The sequence below is a fragment of the Phoca vitulina genome, unplaced genomic scaffold, assembly GCF_004348235.1.
Source record: "Phoca vitulina isolate PV1807 unplaced genomic scaffold, GSC_HSeal_1.0 scaffold22, whole genome shotgun sequence".
NCBI lineage: Eukaryota > Metazoa > Chordata > Mammalia > Carnivora > Phocidae > Phoca > Phoca vitulina.
In genome coordinates this window covers 3056827-3075604 of record NW_022589725.1, presented here as the reverse complement: position 1 = coordinate 3075604, position 18778 = coordinate 3056827, and the positions used below count along the sequence as shown (strand labels likewise).

General features: G+C 47.6%; 1 protein-coding gene across 1 annotated transcript in view; it reads right to left on the bottom strand.

The window, feature by feature from the left end:
- JPH2 (junctophilin 2) overlaps window positions 1–18214 on the bottom strand; it is a 62389-nt gene extending 44175 nt beyond the window's left edge. Inside the window, exon 1 of the mRNA XM_032419771.1 lies at window positions 17836–18214. Within this exon, the coding sequence (XP_032275662.1) occupies window positions 17836–18214 (379 nt within the window). The remainder of the gene's footprint in view (window positions 1–17835) is intronic.
- Between the last annotated feature and the right edge of the window lie 564 nt (window positions 18215–18778).

Here is an 18778-nt window from a genome sequence, read left to right as displayed (position 1 = left end):
CCACTCCAGCAACCCTCAGTTTGTTTCCTGAGATTAAGAATTCCTCATATCAGTGAGGTCATATGATACATGTCTTTCTCTGTTTGACTTATTTCGCTCAGCATAATACCCCATGAGGGCAGGGATCTTTCCTGTTTTGGTCTCCAGTGCAGCCCCAACAGCTGGAATAGGGCCTGGCACATAGGGGTGCTCCATAAATAATTTGCTGATTGATTGGCTGAACTTGTCTGGAAACTCCATCTCATTGTGTGACCTTGGGCAACTCTCTTCCCTTCTTAAGGCCTTAATTGCCCTGTCTGTCAATGATGTGTTGGATATGAAGCTTTCTAAAGTTTGGCCTAACTTTGAGATGCTGGCTTTCTAGGAATTGGGCACCGTGACTCTGCAGGTCAAGGAGAGTGTGTCCACGTGACTCCACATGCCCGGTCCCTCCCGGCACAGGCTGCTCCAGCTCAGGCCTCCAGTCCTGTCCTTCCCCCAGCCCTTTCTGCATGAAGAGACCCCATTAAGAGTCACATAGAGTGCCCAGGGCTCATTGAAACCTCTCAAAGGTCCTATCAGGTGGGTCCCAGTGATGATGCTTATTTACGGAAGAGGAAGATGGTGGTCTGAGAGGTTAACTGACTTGGTCAAGGAAGCAGAATCCAAACCCAAATCTGTCTAATGCCCAAAGCTCACGCTCTGAGCCCACAGTTCTCTATCCTGGCTGCCCTTCAGAAGCTCTAAAAAATACCAATTTCCGGGCCTCACCCCCAGAAAATCTGGTTTAATTTGCTGGGGAGGGTCCCCAGTTCTTGCAGTCTCTCTGTACAGCAGGCAGGAGCAGCCAGTGGGGAGAGGGACATCAGAACTCCCTTCAATGTCCAGCCATGAAAAACCAATGACCATAGAATATGAACTGTAAAAGGGCCAAAGAGAAGTGGAGAGAGACAGAGAAAGGCAATATCACTGGGCATTATCTCATAGAGGAAGATATAAATATGATCTCCATTTCACAGGTGGAATGGTTCGGAGAGGTTATGTGACTTGTCCAAAGTCACCCAGTAAGGAAGGAGCAGAACTGGATTTGAAACCAGTTCAAATGGGCATGTGTGGCAATTGCAAAGAATAGAGAAATGAGAGCATGGTGCAGGGGATGATCAAATGGGGAGATGGATAGATGGAAAACTAATGTGTTCCCATTTCCAAGCTCATTCCCATGTGGTCACATTGTATGAGAGGCAGGGGGACAGATAGAGATGTGAAGTCCAAGACAAACTGATCTCAGACATCATCTAATCTGGAGAACCTTGAACAAGTTACTTCTTCTGATTCTCAATTTGCTTATCTGGAAAATGGAAAAATAATACCCACTTTTTAGAGTTCAGGGGAAGATTAAAAAGGAGACCACCACAACAACAAAATAAAAACAACCCAAATGTCCATCATCTGGTAAATGGATGGACAGGTAGTCAGCCACACAGTGGAATAGTGGTCAGCATTAAAAAGGAATAGACTGATTATACAGCATGGATCTCAGAAACACGCTAAGCGAATAAAGCCAGAGATGAACGAATACAAACTGTGTGATTCCAATTACATCAAAGGCTGGAAAAAGCTAATGTAGAGCGAAAGAAAGCAGATCTGTGGTTACCAGGGCTGTGGGTAGGAGGGATCCACTGCAAAGGGGCGTACGGGAACTTCCTGAATTGACAGAAATGTTCTATACCTTGATGTGCTGGTGGTTACATAGGTGTATGCATTTGTCAGGCCTGTACACTTGAAATGTATTTTATTGCATGGAAACTATACCGTGATTTAATAATTAATTAATTAATTAACTTTTAAGGAGGAAAAAAAAACCCAAAACACAAACACCCCAGTACAGCATTCTGCAAATACCCATCAGGAAATCCTGTCAACTCTCCTTTCCAAGTGCATCTGAAATCCAGCCACTTCTCACCACCCTCACTGCTACTAGATGGTAGCCCAAGCCACCCTTGTCTCTCGCCGGGATTTTCATAATGGTGGGCACGATGGTCTGTTTCCACCCTGTGCTCCTCTATCCATTCCTAGCACACCTATCACGGGGATTCAGTTCAACTGTAATAAAGTCAAAATCACGACACTGCTCTCCCTCTTCTCATTCAGAGGAAAAGCTGAAGTCCTTAGTGATCCATGGACCCTACCTGATCGCATCCCCCTCACTGCTCTGTCCTCATTCACCTCCCTCAGTTCTCCCCTTTCCCTCAGTCCACTGTAGCCACAAAGGCCTCCTTGCTGTTCCTCCCACACATTAGCCATGGTCCTGCCTCGGGGCCTTTCTGTTTGCTGCTCCTTCTGCCTGGAATGTTCTTCCTCCAGAAATCTGCATGACTCACTCCCAGAGAGGTATTTAATGCTTCCTATAAGACTCACTCAAGGCAACACAGTTAATAAATACACCAAAACTCACATCCATGTTTAGCTGTGCTCCTTCCACTGTGCTCAGAAGAAAGAAGAAAAAAAAATCTGTGAAAGGGGAAAGTGAACAAGAGTAGAACAGAGAAGATGGTAAACTGGGAGAAAGCAGAAGACATCTAATCTCTGGATTAGACAAGTTTGTGAAATTAAATCAGCCAATCTACCTTTAGCTTAAAGTTGGCATGAGATGGGCTGACATGGTCCCTTTAAGCCCAAGAAAAATTGAGATTGCAACAGGAGAGCAGCTCTTGGCCACCAGTTGGGGAGGAAACGGCCAGGCTATATTAGGAAACTTACAAGCAAGTGGCAAGAGGCACAGACACCCAGGGGAGGCTGGGAGTGATGGGGCCCTGGGAAGGGGGAAAAGCCAAGTGCTGGGCCATCCCCAGCCTGACTCTCTCTAAGACAGGACAGTTCTCCCTGGGGACAGGAAGAATGCATCCGCATCCGAAGAGAGGGAGCAGAAGGACCCCGCCCACAGCCATCTGGCTGAGAGGAGCTTTCTGTGGAAGGAAGTGCCTCCTGATAACCTTTGGGCTGGCCCCCTCACTTGGCCTTATAGACTCTGTGAGACTTCCCACTGCCCTCAGGGTGAGGGGCAAGATTCTCAGCAGGCTACAAGGCCTGGTGTGGCTGCCCCTGACCACCTCTCCTGACTCATCTTGAACAACTCTCCAGTCACACTTGCCTTTCCACCTCAGGACCTTTGCACATGCCCCCACCCCCACCCCCACCCCAGCATCTTCTCCTCTCTTCCCTTGGCCAACTTCTATTGATATTTCAAGCTTCAGCTTAAATGTGACGTCATCTGGGAGGATTTCTTGAGCCCTACCCCCTGAGTACTGCTACGTGATGTCATGTCGCCCTGTACTTCTCCTTGGTACTTCTCCCAATTGCAGTTAAATAATTACTAAGATCATCTGTTCACTATAAGCCTTTCCCACTGGACTTTGGTTTCCAAGAGGGAGGGAGCCATGTCCAGCTTACTCCTGCTACGATTCCAGCTTTTAGCATAGTTCCCAGGCCCAAGGAAGCCCACAGTAGATGTCTGATGAATCTGCGTCTTCTCCTCAGTGACACCTTCCCATTCTTCCAGGGGCAGGAACCACATTTTCTTTTTTCCCTCATGACTCAGCACGTGATAGGTGACTCAGTAGTGACTGGGAGTGGCTGCCAACGTGTTCAGGTCTAGATTTAGCAGCCCAAACCCCAGGAATTATTGGGGTACATGTAAAAGTCTTGTGAAGGCCATAACAAAGTTCTGTCCCTCACAGCAGGCTCCTAAATTTTATAAAACCTGAATATCACCTTCTTGCTGCGGTGCCCTTCTGGTTTAGTATACAACACTCTGGGTTTTAACCTTCACTCTGACACCAAATAGTTCTAGAACATGCGTGAACTATTTAAGCCTCCTGAGCCTCCGTTTGTCCTTCTGAAGATGGAGGTAATGGTATCTATTTCAGATTATTGTTCACTCTTTTATTCGAATTCAGTATTTGCTGTGGATCCTGCATTCTTGGTGTTAGATGCTGGGGACACAGTGGTAAATAAGACACACGATCTCTGCCCCCAAGGGGCTTGGAGTCGAGTGCCAGAGAGACTGGATTTAATCGACCATCAGAAATAAATGTGTACCTTGGCCGGTGGGGGAGGATTGGCTGACCACAGACTAAGTGAACCATATGTGAGAATGCTGGCATGCAGTAAGCGCTCCATAAACGTTAGCTTTTTGCCAGGCCAGAATCTTTGCTCAGAAACCTGGCCCAGACAGGATTAACTGGAGAGATGAAAAGGAGCCAGGGAGGACAGAAAGAACTCAGAGGGAGAGAATGAGACCAGCTCCATTTCCCGCCTTGGTCTGCTTGCTTGTGAGAAAGCAGGCTTCTCCCCTGGAATGCCCAGGCTTGGCTGACTTGGCCACCTCTCTGACTCGGGAGGCCTTAAAGCTTTTGTCCTTGGGAGGAAGAGAATTTGGGAAGTCTGTTCATCAGTGAGACCTACTTCCACACCCTCTAAACACACATGACAGAGTAGCTTCTGGAAGCCACATCTATAGCACAAGATCCACCCTCCTGGCCAGAGAGTATGATTTAAATGATGTGGACGCTGGAGTTTTTATAAAGCACCTCTGATGGTTTTAATATGCAACTTGAGTAAGAGCTGTGAAACCTCTCCGCTGACCTCCAGTTAACCAGTGGGCTCCGTTCCTTCGGTCAAACCTGTAACTTGCTGTGCCTGGCAGGTGTTGTGATCCTGGTTGTTACCCAACTGCAGACCTCTCCTGTGCTGATGGAACCTCATTCTGTTCTGCGGCCCAGCCTTCCTCCCTGGGCCTTAGAGAAAGGCTCCCTATGCAGGGGTAGATCCTGACTGCTCTCAGCCAGACTTCCTATCTACTCACCTTGCCAATGATCAGATTCAATGTGAGCATTTGATGAAATCCAGCATCAAGACCAGAGGGGAAGCAGAAAAGAGCTCCTCTTTCTTATAAAGAGAAACATGCAGAAACATGGTCTTCTGCTGCTGGGTGTCGCTGCATGTGGAGGTGACCCCTGGAGCTATGGTAGTCGACTTGGTACCATGAGGGGAGCTACTGAGAACAGAGCTGACGCGATGGATGGCAGAGCAAAATGTGGCAGGAATCTGGGCCCTTGTTGACACTGTTGAAGCTCCAAGTCAACCAATCCTGAGACTGCCCTACCTCTGGATTCTTCTTTACATGAGATCATAAATATCCTTATTGTTTTAGTCATGCTGTCCAATATGGTAGCCACTAAACATAGGTGGCCATTGAACACCAGATTGCAAAGAATTAGTACCCCCCCAAAAAGAATGTAAAATATCTCACTAATAATTATATATTGATTACAGGTAGAGATGATATTTTGGGTAATGGGTTAAATAAAATATATTATTAAAATTAATTTCACCTTTTTAAATATGGCTACTAGCAAAGTTTAAATTGCATATGTAGCCCACATTATATTTCTATAGAAGGTACTTGTTTAACTCACTTGGGGTTAGGATTTTCTATTACCTGCAGACAAAAAAATATATCCTAACAAGTATAGGTGTCATCATTCTGATTTCATAGTTGGAATAATTCAAACTAAGAATTTAAATGACTTAGTTTGAAAGGTTTGAAAACCCTCACCCAAACCTCATCTCTGAAGGAAGCCAACCATTTCAGAAGCCCAAGGAAAGTCTAGGAGATCCAGAGTCCACTTTGAAATAGAGAAGAGACATGTGGGCCAAATCAGGGATTCTGCCTCCAAATACAGAATGGACACTGAGAACACCACCCCCTCTGGCCAGTGACACCTGCCTATTTCTAGAAGACTGTCTAAAGTCTGAACATCAATGTCCCTGGAGGACTGAACAGAGATGGAGAGAGAAGAATCATGACTAGCTCCTCTCCGGGGGTGGGGTGGGGGGTCCCTGCTGCCTATGGAAGTCCTGACGTGACAGTCCAGTGTCTTCATGACCTGGTCCCAAGTCACCCTCCTAGTTTTGTCTTCCCAAATCCACCAAAGCCCAGCTTCAAAGCCACCTCCTTCAGGAAACCTTCCTGGGCTATCTTCCTTCCTCCATACTCTCATTACTTGAGACATTTGTCACTTCTTACCTCCTATGATAGCTATCTTGTCTCTATCTCATCTATTTGGGCTAATAGCCATCCCTAGTCCTTCTCTAAGTTCTCTCACATAGGGTCAGATCTTAGGACAAGATCTTTGGACAGGACCATGGAAGTGTCATCAGCAGATTTCAGACAGGGTTTCAGATGGAGAATGGCAGGTAGGGGACTGAGCACCAGAGAGTCCAGGGGTCAGTGGCTCTTGTCCAGGTACACCAGAATTGGACCAGGTAAACCAATGCACATGGTGGTGAACAGGCATGCCCATATGCCACAGATACCTATATATAGACGTATAGATGCTCCTGAGTATAGGGGACCCACCCCAGCTTGGCTCTAACCCACCTTGATAAAGACCATGGACCCAGTGTCCCTGAGAAAGCAAGCCAGGCCTAAGACGTCTTTGGGGGCAGCAGAATAATGGAAATTGTTTGGGCTTTGGAAACAGGCCTGACTCTGAATATTGCTGTAATTTCCCCCACTTCTCTTTATCTCCAACTCATCCATCTGGTCCAGGCTGCACAATCCTCCCTGGTTTACTACAACAGCATCTTCCCTGATCTCTCACCTCCCCTGATACTTCAGTCCACCCTTTGCTACTGCCAGAGTCATCTCTTTAATAAGATGTGGATCTGACCAGGTGACCCCACCTAAAACCCTGCAGTGGCTTCTGAGTGCCTTGAGGATGGTCTTGGGTCCTCAGGCAAAGATTGTATGTGAATGATTTGGGGGGAATGCTCTTGGGATGAACATCTATGAGGAAGCAGAATTCAACCTTGGTTGCAACCAAGGCTTCCACTGATCCCACGGGGATCTCTGGAGCTGCTATGGCCCTTCAGAGTTGTCCAAGGAGGCTGGGTCTTTGAACTCCTGTATCAAGCACTCATTAGCTATGGGTTGCCCACAGAGCTAGGCAACTCCTTTTGACAGAAACAGTGCCCCACTATGAGTCATCAGCAACCAGCACTCCTGGCAGCAGGTTGGGGGGAAGGAGGATCCTGCTCTGGAGCAGTATCTGAGGGTGTCCGGCAGTATCTACCATAAGGATGAGATCAAACTCTGCACTGCGACCCACAAAGCCCTCATGATCTGGGCCCTGCCAACCCTCCAGCCTCACTGACTCCACTCTTTCTCAGTCTCTGTGCTCCTGCCTTTTCTTGAACACAACAGCCTTTTCTTGTGCCCACCTCCAAGCCTTTGTACTCACTCCTATTGTCTGGCACCGTGTAGCTCCTGTTACCCAGCTATCCCCTGTTCATCCATCAGATCTTAGCCGTGACACTACTTCCTCAAGGAAGCCTTCCGTGATTACCAGACCAGATCAGGTTCCCGTTACACCCATACACTCTTCTGCTTTCCCTTCAAATTGCTTATCCCACTTGTAATTAACTAGCTGTCCAATGCTGGTCTCTGCTGTTAGAACACAAGCTTCTGAGGGCAGAGACCAAGACTCCATACTCACCAGAGCATCCCAAGCACTCAATGCAATGACTGACACATAGAAGGCATTCAGCAGATACTATCAGATGAGTGCACATGTTCATGGCCTTGGGCACGTTCTCTTTAAGTCTATCTCTGGTCAGTAAAGTAAGCAGTGCAAGTTTACTTTGCAGGGTTGCTGGAGGGTTTACATGGGTTCTCTAGCAGAGATATCAGATTCTCAACAAATGTTGGCTCCCTTCACTTCATGGGAAAGAATTGCAAGGTGACCTAGTTTGCCTTAGATTGAAAGGCTTCCCAAGACATAGGACTTTCAGTACTAAAACCAGGACAGTTCCCAGGCAAAGCAGGATGGTTGGTTACCCTCAATCTGGATGAGAAGGAAAAAATGGGCATTTCATATTAGCACAATGTTCAGTGGTATGCTAGTAGAATAGCTCTTTGGAAAAATAAACAAACAACCCTAATTTGTAGTGCTAGCCAAGTTCCATCATGTAAATATACCCACAGTGGCTAGTCAGGCCGCAGTTGAACAGCTAGCTTGCAAAATTTCTGAAAATACAGGGATGGGCTCTCATGAGATGGTAGCAGCTGGTGCCAGACCCCACATGTAATACAGACTGTCATGTTCCCTCCCAATATCTGCAAATGTGTAACACGTTTATAGACAACCTCAACTCAGGGTAAGTGAGACTATTTCAACCCCGAGGTCACAGGTTGGAGTGGCCCTCCAAGACCATCTAGTTCAAGGCAACAAGTAATCTGTCATATGGGCTATCTCTTACCCACCCTGTGACCACAACAGACATTGCTAATCAATCATGATACTGAATCCTAATGCCTTGCTCTCTGGCTTGCCTGCGAGGTGGCACCATAGTCCCTTCCCATGGCTCCCAAATGCTGCTACCTATCAAAGTTCCACTGTCCCTGATTTCCCAGGATCGCTGAGAAGTAACCCAGAGCAGAGTAGTTAGCAGTGTTTGTGACTAGCTCCTGGGAGCAAGGTCAGGTTACAGCGGGTATATGACAAGTCCCCATAGCCTGCAGGGCTCCACCACCCCCACATCCAGAGGCTGCTACCCCAGATGACACCCCACAGCTCATACAAGAAACGGGATTAAACAAGTGACATCACCTGGGTGCCGCCAGTCCTGGGGACCTGTGGCCTGGGTGGAAGTCCCTTCACCAGGCTCTGAGTCAGCTCAGTAATCCTGAGAGCCTTGGGAATCAGAAATAATTGGGTGTAGGAGAGGTAAAAGAAATCAAGGGGAGAGAGTCTGGGTTCAAAGGACCCCACACGGGTCACTCAGGCCTCCTTTCTATGCTCAGGCCTGCCCACAGCCCTCATGCCCACATGGCATGTGCAACAGGCATCTCTCACCCGTAATGTCCAACACCAAGCTCCTGACCTTCCCTCTTTGAACACTTGGCCCATCTCAGGTCAGGGCAATGTCATCCTTCTGTGGCTTAGGCCAAAGCCTTGACTCCTCTTTCTGTCACTCCCCCAGTCCAGTCTATCAGCAAAATCTAATGACTCTACCTTCAACACAGATCCAGGATTTACTTCCTTCTCCCCACCTCCGCTGCTACAAGGTGGTGGCCCAAGCCTGTATTCTCACCCGTAAGATTGCAATAAACTCACTAATTCGCTTCCCTGCTTCTACCCTTTCTGTACCACCTCCTCTTCCCCAAACAGTCTCTCAACACAGTAGCCAAAGGAATCCCTTTAAACAAGGTTGATCATGTCACTTTTATAGGCCTCATTTTTCTCAGAGGAAAAGCCAGAGTCTTACAATGACCTACAGGGCTCTGCATACACGGCCCGCTCTCCACACCTTCTCGGTAGGAATAGTGGATGTTGTGCGCTTTTCCCATCAAGGGCCTATATTGTAAGGCTGTCCTGTCATCAACGATGTGAAATTCGATCACTTTGTTAAGATGGTATATCCATAAAGGATTCAAATTAAAAATAAAAGTCATGGGGGCACTTGGGAGGCTCAGTCGGTTGAGTGTCCCACTCTTGGTTTCGGCTCAGGTTGTGATGTCAGCGTTGTGAGATCGAGCCCCGCATCAGTCTCCGCGCTCAGCACGGATCTGCTTGGAACACTCTCTCCCTCTCCCTCTGCCCCTCCCACCCTGCGCTCTTGTACTCTCTCTCTCTCAAATAAATAAATCTTTAAAAAACAGATTAAATAAATTAAAAAATAAAAGTCATAGGGACGCCTGGGTGGTGCAGTTGGTTGAGTGCGGTCCTGACTTCAGCTCAGGTCATGATCTCGGGGTCCTGGGATTGAGCCTCATGTTGGGCTCCCCGCTCAACGGGGAGTCTGCATGAGCGTTCTCTCCCTCTCTCTCCCTCTCCCTCTGCCCCTCCCCCTGCTCATGCTCCCTCACTCTCTCTCTAAAATAAATAAATAAAACTTACAAAAAATGAAAGTAATAAAAACATTGTATATACCAAACAGAACATTTCCTGCAGGCTGCGTGCAGCCCTCAGGCCGCAGTGTGTCACCCCCACTATATACTGTCCATATGACAGTCGGCAGCATATGCTTGAATACGTCCAGGCACAAGGTGCTCTCTACTTGTCTGGAGGGAAGGGGGCTCTAGAGTTCCCACAGCCCCTGGATCATTCTATGGATTTTGCCAGGTGGGTCTGGGTCAGTCAAGTCTCAGTTATAGAGGAACAAGTAGGGGTCCTGGATGCTTCACTTGTGACCAGACCTAACTGTCCACCTACTCTGTGGCTCTGGCTTCGGAAGGGATAGGAGAGGACAAGGACAGCCCTCTGGCCTACGGCAGGAAGCAACTCTGTCCCGCTCAGCCTGCACCTCAACCTCAACCAGGGCCCTCAGAAAATGAGACTCAACATTCCTCACAAGGGTGTGGCAGCAAGGGCTGGTCCAGGGAACAGCTGCTGGGGCCACAGAATTAGCAGTCTCTGGAAACAAGCAAGCTTGATGAATCGCAAGGGCCTGGCCTTGGACAGGAGCATGTGTGCAGAGATTTGGCCAGTTGGACGCACGCATCACAGAAGGCAAGGCTGCAGAGAAGAAAGACTAATTGTGTCCACTTCCCTGTCTCGCTGAGGGTCCGCTCTGCTCCCCTGGGGTCCCAGATAAAGCCAAGAAGCTGCCGTGACAGCAACTCAGCCGGCTGTCATGCTGGCCCCCTGGCTGTGAACTGGGACATGAGATTTTCAAGATGAGGTTAAATTATGCTGATTCTACATTCGAAATGGAATCGTGCCTGGCATGAGTTCCATCTACACTGGCAGGACTCAAGGCAGAACTAATCGAATCAGTCTTAGCTTATTAACTGCTCCAAAGTCAAAAGCTAGTTTCTGTGCTGAAACAGCCTCCCCAAAACAGCTGTGGCTCAGGCCATCCTGAATTAACTCACCCTCTAGACTGTGAAGGAAATGCAGAAAGGGGAATAGTTTTAGCACTTTCTAGGTGCCAGGCGGTATGTGAAATGCTTTTTATGTATTATCTCATTTCATTGTTTCAACCATATTTTGAAGATTTTGACATCTCTAATGAAAAAAAGGAAATGGGAGCTCAGAGAGGTTACATATGTGCCCACATTCATAGAATTAAGAAGTGGCACAGCTGGGATTTGAACCCAGATCTGGCTACTGTAAGCTGCGAGTGCCCCTGTCAGACTCTCTTAGGACTTCCACACTTGGTTTTTAATAGCAATCAAGAAATTTTAAATTAAAATATGTTCCTTTTAAATCCAAAAAAGAAGAACAAAAAAATCCCACTAGAACTAAGAAATTAATTTAGCAGTGTAAAAGGATTCAAAGTCAATGTACAAAAATAATTGCATTTCTATAACCTAGCAATGAACAATTGGAAAAGTGAAATTTAAAATTCCACTTACAGTATCATTTTTAAAACTTATGAATTTTATTCAACAAAACAGATGTGCAAAACACTGAAAACTCCAAAACATTGCTAAGTGAAATTAAAGACCTAAATAAATAGGGATATATACCATGTCCATGAATTGGAAGGCTCATTGCCATTAAGTTGTCCTTTCTCTGCAAATTGATAAATGGGTCTAATGCATTATTAATCAAATTCCCACTGGGCTTTTTAGTAGAAATCAATAAGCTGATTTTGTAATGTATATGGAAATGGAAATGACCTAGAAGAACCCAGTTGAAAAAAGCGAAGTTGGAGGATTTACTCTGATTTTAAAATTTACTATAAATCTCTAATAACAAAGGCAGTGTGATCCTGGCATAAAGGTAGACAAACAGATCAATAGAAAAGATACTCCTTTGGAGAATGAATGAGTGAATGAGTGGATGGATGAATGAATGAATGAATGAATGAAGTTGCTTCAAGGAGCACATATCCCAGGCCCAGATAATGTGACACTAGGTATTGCGCAGGCCCCTATCCTGGCAAATTCATTTTGCTCCCATGTTCACAGTCAGTTGGGTTAAAATGAGCTTAAGTCATCAGCTTTAGGCAAGAGAAAGAAAATTGGATCCAGAGAGCAGAGCCTTGGGTTTTTTACCCAATTGTCATAGTTAAACATAAAAATACCAACTTTTTAGCATGTAAAAATAATAAAAGCACTAACCACATGGCAAGCCCTGTTGTAAGTGCTTTACTCTATCAGGGCAGCATTTAATTCTCTCGACAAGATAGAATAAAAGAAAAAATAGCAAGCACTGCATATAGGAAGGGAAATATTATTTTGTGAGGATTTATTTCAGTTTTACATTTTTGTGTGTGTATGTACAGAATTACGATGTGAAATACCTAATTTATAGCGGGTTGCAACCGCAAAGATTTGAATGCCGCTAGTGTAGTCAATGAGTTATTAAGAAGCCTGAATAATATAAGGCATGTAAGATTCTTAGCACAGAGCCTGGAATAGAGTAAAGACAAGAGAAGTGGTAGACGCGGTCGTGACCACGGTCAAGGCCCGCCTCACCAGCATCCCCCACCTCTGTCGTTGCTCAGGGCTCTGTGCTCAGAAGGCCCTGCGCTTGGTTTAATGATCTGCTGTCATTGCCTTGAAATTCTTCATGATTTTGAAGAGGGGGTCCTGCATCTTCATTTTGTACTGGGTCTCACAAATCACGTAGCCAGTCTTATTTTGTATAGTTGTTTATCACTTATTAAAATAATTACTTATACTATGAACTATTTTTTAAAGATTTTTATTTATTTGAGAGAGAGGGACAGAGTGAATGAGAGGGAGACGGAGGGAATTTGAAGAGCCCAGGACGAAGCTGGGTCCCACAATCATGACATCATGACCTGAGCTGCAACCGAGTCTGATGCTTAACCGACTGAGCCACCTAGGCGCCCCATATACTATGAACTTTTTAATTATTACTTATTACCATCAAATTCAATCTCTGCCTCTTACTAGTTAGAGGACAGTGAGAGAGAATACAGTACGGGGCTCCATCCCAGGACCCCGGGATCATGACTTGAGCCAAAGGCAGACGCTTGACCGACTGAGCCACCCAGGCGCCCCAGTTGTGAAGGTTTAAATAACACACGTTCCATGCCAAGAATAACACCTGGCACATAGTAAGCACACCAAAAATCAACTATTATTATTATTATTATTATTATTATTGTTGTTGTTATTACTGGCTTTACGAACAAAGTCCATCTTGGGCCTGGTTTTGTTTTTTTTGTTTGTTTGTTCGCTTTTGAGAGAGAGAGAGCAAGGGGTGGGCAGCGGGAGAGGCAAAGAGAGCATCTTAAGCAGGCTCCACACCCAGCATGGAACCTGACGCAGGGCTCGATCTCACGACCCACGAGATTATGACCTGAGCCGAAATCAAGAGCCCCGGACGCTTAACCGAGTGAGCCACCCAGGCACCCCTGGGCCTGGTTTTTCCATTGCACATTTTGGGGAAGGGATTACTGACTAGCTGAGTGCTTCTGGAACTTAGCACCAGATTACTTTGCGAATCCCATGGCTATCTGAGGAAAAACACAGACAGTCCATGCACATAGGCACACATATTGCCTACACGCTGATGGGCCTCTGCCGCCAAGGCCAGGGCTCCAGGTCAAGGACCTCGGAAAGCAAAGATCACCAGTGGCCCTTCCAGGCCTGGAGTCTGTGGGTCTCTGGGGTGGGAACAGCTAGGCAGCCAAAGGAGCATTACTACTTAAGGCCGGGGTGTATGCTTGCTTTGGCGATTTAGGCCCGCAGCTATTTTTACTTTGGCTATATATGGCCAGGGCAGGAAGAGGGCTATAGGCGGGGGAGGGGTGCCAGGCGGCTTACAGCAGGGTTCAGGAGCTTGGGAGTGGGAGCTCCTTGCCTTCACCACCTTCCCCTCCCAGGGGAGAGCTGGAGAGTGGAGGAGAGGGAGAGGCTGCGGCTGTAGGAGTGGCAGTGGCTTCATGAAGTCACTTTAGAACAGTGATTTTCAAACTTTTTTGACCATGACCTGCAGTAAGAAATACATTTATACACACATCATGTAAGAAACACACGATGCATGTAAACACAGAAGTTTTTATACACACACACATTATGTATGTACATGTATCTTCAGCTGAGCAAACAATACTCTTATGCTCTGTGAAACACTCTGCCTTTTCTGTTCTTGTTCTTTCATTTTTAAAAATGCAGGTCATGACCCACTAAATTGAGGTTACCACCTGTTAATGGGACAATACCTCCGGTTTGGAAAACTGCTGTTTCCTTTGGCTGCAAGGTAAGGTGGGGAGTGGAGGAATGGGACATATTGTCCCTTTGATCAGTACTTCCTAAAACTGGTGATAAGATGCAAGTTTCAGCTTTATCTCCTGGCTGGCAGCACGTTCTAGACTTCCTGGCTTTCGTGCACTCTGTTCTCTCAACCTGGAACACTCATCCTCCACCCTTGTCACCTGCCTCACTCCGTACTTCAGAGCCCAGCTTGCCACTTACTCCAAGAAGCCTCCCTGATTGCCTTAGTCTGGTTAGTTGCCCGCCTCTTCCTCCCTTAGTCCCCAGTACTTTCCTGCGTAGCACCCGACACCCTATAGTATGATTTCTTGTAGATTCTATGGAAGGTAGGGACCCTTTCCATTCTGTTCATTTCTACACTCCTCCCTCCCAGCACTATACTGCTTGCTTCATAATAATCACTCAGTACCTATTTATTGAGCGAATTCGTGAGAGTTAATAGTAATTATAGCAACTACCGTTTATTGAGTACCCATTTTTCCCATGAGAAATCTTAGGAGAGATTAGCATAAGTCCATTTTATTGGTGAGGAAACTAAGGCTCCACGATATGAAATAATAGGATAGGCCAAGGTAATAACCCGGGGCTGCCCGACTCCCAGCCGTTTCTAATCACAGGATCTTATTTGTCTACATTCTCTTCAGCACTACTCAGGATGGGGCAAAGGGCAGGTCCTTAACAAACCCTCAGGGGACTGATGACAGGTTGATTAAAGAGATTTTCCGAAGCAGTGGCCACATCTAATTTTGGAGAGTTGCACCTCGTGTGTGGCTTGGGAGAGATCTGTGAGATTTCCAGGGCCCCTGGATGTGGGACTGTCTCATTTGGAAGAAGAGTCTGGGCCTCTGACAAACCAGAGGAGCAAGTCTTCCAGTTAACCTGGCCTGAAGACCTCCCATGCACACCCAGAGTCAAACCCAGGACTCTGCAAAGCCTACGTGATCTGGCTCACACCCACAGTTCCAACATCAGCCCCTGCCTGTTCCCTTCATCCACTCCATTCCTGCCACCCTGGCGGTCCTGCTGTTCCTCAAGCATGTCAAGTCCAGATCTGCCTCAGGGCCTTTGCAACTGCCATTCCCTCCCCGCCTGGAAGGTGTTACGCTCTCCGGAGGCCTCCCATCCTGCTTCCCAGACCACGCTATCCAAAAAGTCATCCTCTTCCTTCTCTATTTTTTTCGTACCTTTGCTTGCTCACTGCCCTGGCTCCTGGAACTTGCTGTGGGATGGTGCCTCACACATAGTTGGTGCTCCATAATATTGGTTGCGTGAATGAATGAATGAGTGAATGAATAGGTTTCCCCCCTTTAAGACATATTGGGAAATCAGTCCACAGTTTCTCAGAAATGTGTCTCTATGACTCACACCCAGGCCCCCAACACACACCTTGGTTTGGAGAGAGGAAAGAGGGAAGGAAGGAACATTTGGCCTACTTTGGTACCACTTTGCATAGGTAACTGACACCCCAAAGCACTCAAGGATCATCTCCATGTTCTAGCCAGAGAAACTGGGGCCTGCTCCCTACTTGTCCCCAGTGCTCAGCGCAGTGTCCAGCATAAACATCCAGGGAATTGAGTTGCACCGAAATGTAGAGGTTCAGCAAACGGCTGAAGGTCACTGAATTAGGAAGTGTGGAGCCAGAATTTGTCCTCAGCGCTGTCCGATTCCAGCCAGTGCTGTGTCGCTTCCACTGTGCCCACAGAAACTCCGGGGACACAACCTCACCCACATCCAGACACATTTGAGGGTAGGCCCTCGCCAGACACCCCCCAGCGGACAGCCCAGTCGGGAGCCCATGCTGTACCTGAGGCCCCTCTGGATAGGCCCACAGGCCTCAGCTTGAGCATAACGTCCCCCGTGGGCTGGTTCATGCTCCTTCCTTCCTGCTCCAGCACAAACCCACTCCCAGCCTGCCCGCTTCCTGCCCTCTGTCCTAAAGAGGGGAGACGAGTGGCAGATACACTATGAATGCCTTCGGACAGACGCCAAAATATTTTCTTTAAAGCAGCTATAGTTTTTGAGTTATCTGTGTCAGCTCCTCTTCCCAGTGGGGCATGTTAAGGAGACTTCAGAGAAGCATCCTGAGCTGGAAGGAAACTGAATGACCATTTAAAGCAGAGCCAGCCAACGTTCCTGTAAATAGATGAATAGTAAATATTATAGGCTTTGTGGGCCAAAAGGATATTATGTAGGGACTTCCATATAATTTCCACATGTCACAAAGTAGAGTTCTACTTTTGATTTTTTCCAAATATTTCAAAATGTAAAACCACTTCCAGCTTATAAGCTGTACGAAAACAGGCATCAGGCCGGTTTGGCCGGCTAACCTATAGTTTGCAAGTGCCTGATTTAAAGCAATGCTTCTTAAACGTTAATGTATATAAAATTTTCCAGGGGAGCTTGTTAAAACAAATGCCTGGGCCTACCCTTAGAGATTCTGATTCAGATTCAGGTCTAGGTGGGGCCCCTGAGTTTGCTTTTTTAACTGATGGACAGATGATGTTGATACTGCCTGTCTAGTGACGGTATTTTGAGCAGCACCTGACATTCTAAAGCCCATTTTGTGGATGAGGAAACTGAGGCCCAACTAAGTGATATATGCAAAGTCATGCTCAGTGGATGAGGTGATGATATCTTCTTTGCCACTTCCCACAGCTGTTTTGCCACAGAAAATTCCTCTTCATCTCCTTAACCCCCTGGGCACGCTCATGCTTTTGAGCTTCTTACTCATTTCTCTCCCCACTCACACCCTCTCTAAAGCAATTTTCCCAACAAGATCCAGCTCAGATGTCACCTGTTCTAAAGCAGTCCCTGACCTCCTCAAATCTAAACTTCTCTGCCCCAGCACTCTGTACCTACTCGTGTATGATTGTTTGTCTACGAGTCTGTCTTTGAAGCCTTGGGCTGTATCTTATTCCTCTTCAAATCTAACTCTTTTTATAATACCTGGCAAGTAGGAGGTACCACAGAAATATGCTCTAAACAAAACAATGGATGGATGGATGGATGGATGAGTAGATGGGTGGGTGAATGGATAGATGGGTGGATGGATGGATGAGTGGGTGGATGGATGGATGGGTGGGTGGGTGGGTGGATGGATGGATGAGTGGATGGGTGGGTGAGTGGATAGATGGGTGGGTGGATGGATGGATGGGTGGGTGAGTGGATGGATGAGTGGGTGGATGGATGGATGGGTGAATGAATAAATACTTCATGATCTATTGCTTGAAAATAATTTTCATGGCAAAGTTGAGATTAGAACCCAATTCTTCTAGAGCACAAGCCAGGGTATATTCCACGGCTGTTTGTCATCCTAGCATGCAAACAGTAGTAGTTAGGTTTTACTGAATGTGCGTTGAGTGTGTTACAGCAGGTCTTGTCCTGAACACTGCTCGATGGCCCTGTTATCAGCCCCACCTTTACTAACGAGGAAATGGATGCTGAGAGAGGTAGGCAGCTTGCCCAACGCCACACAGCAAAGAGCATCCTGGCTTTTCTGATTCTGTGTCACCTTGCCCCTCCCTCTTCCCACCCTCCACCAGTCTTCCCCACTGGTCTGGCTCCTACTAGCTCTGCCGGCCCCAGGCTGGGCTCACCTCCATCTGCATAGGTCTCCGTGCCATAGCCGTCCTGCAGGCCATTGTTCCAAGTGCCTTCATACTTGGCCCCGCTGCTGCCACTCTGCCGAGTTCCGTAGCGTCCCTTGAAGCCGTGCGTCCACTCGCCCTTGTAGAGCCAGCGCCCCTTGGTCTCTATGCCCAGCCCATGCCGTTTGCCCTGGCTCCAGTATCCCTCGAAGGTGTTCCCACTGGGCCAGGTGTAGACGCCCGCCACTTCGAAGCCAAAGTTCCAGGAGCCCGAGTATTCGCCCTGGCCCTTGGGGCCCGTGCACAGTCCATGTCCGTGGGCCTTTCCCCCCTCCCAGCCCCCACAGTATGCCCCGCCATCATCAAAGTCAAAGCGGCCCCCACTCATTTCATCGTAGCCCCTGACAGCCTCACCGTCCTCCAGCTTGGGGGAGAGAGGGCGGTGGGGGGTGCCAGCGACACACTCCAAGCACACTCAGGGCTGGGCGCCCCTGACTCACCACTGTGCCCCAGGAGGGAGAAAGCAAGATACCACCAGAGGCTGAATGAGCCCAGGAGCCAAGTCAGCACTGGGTCGGCTGGTCAGTGCCATGCCTGGGAGGCCCCCACTCAACCAGCCAGAGGAAGGCTGCCAGTTGGGAAGGAAGCAGGAGGGAAAGATTCAAAGTCTCCATAGAGTGTCCCAAGTCTGGCTTCCCTGGAGTCAAAGGAAAAACGGTGTGATCCCTTTAAGAAGCACAGTGAAAGGGGTGGGGTGGAGGGGTCCCCAGTCTGTTTCGAAGAGGGTAAATTCTTCCTTGGTGACAGCCCCCAGCCTGAGGCTGAATTCCTGCAGCCGGCTGGCCCCCTTCTCCACCCAGTGGGTGTGCAGGGCTGTCGATCTCCCTGCCGCTGCCCCGCCCCTCTGGATCCTGCCCTCCTCCTGGGACAGAAAGGTCATTGTTGCCCTAAC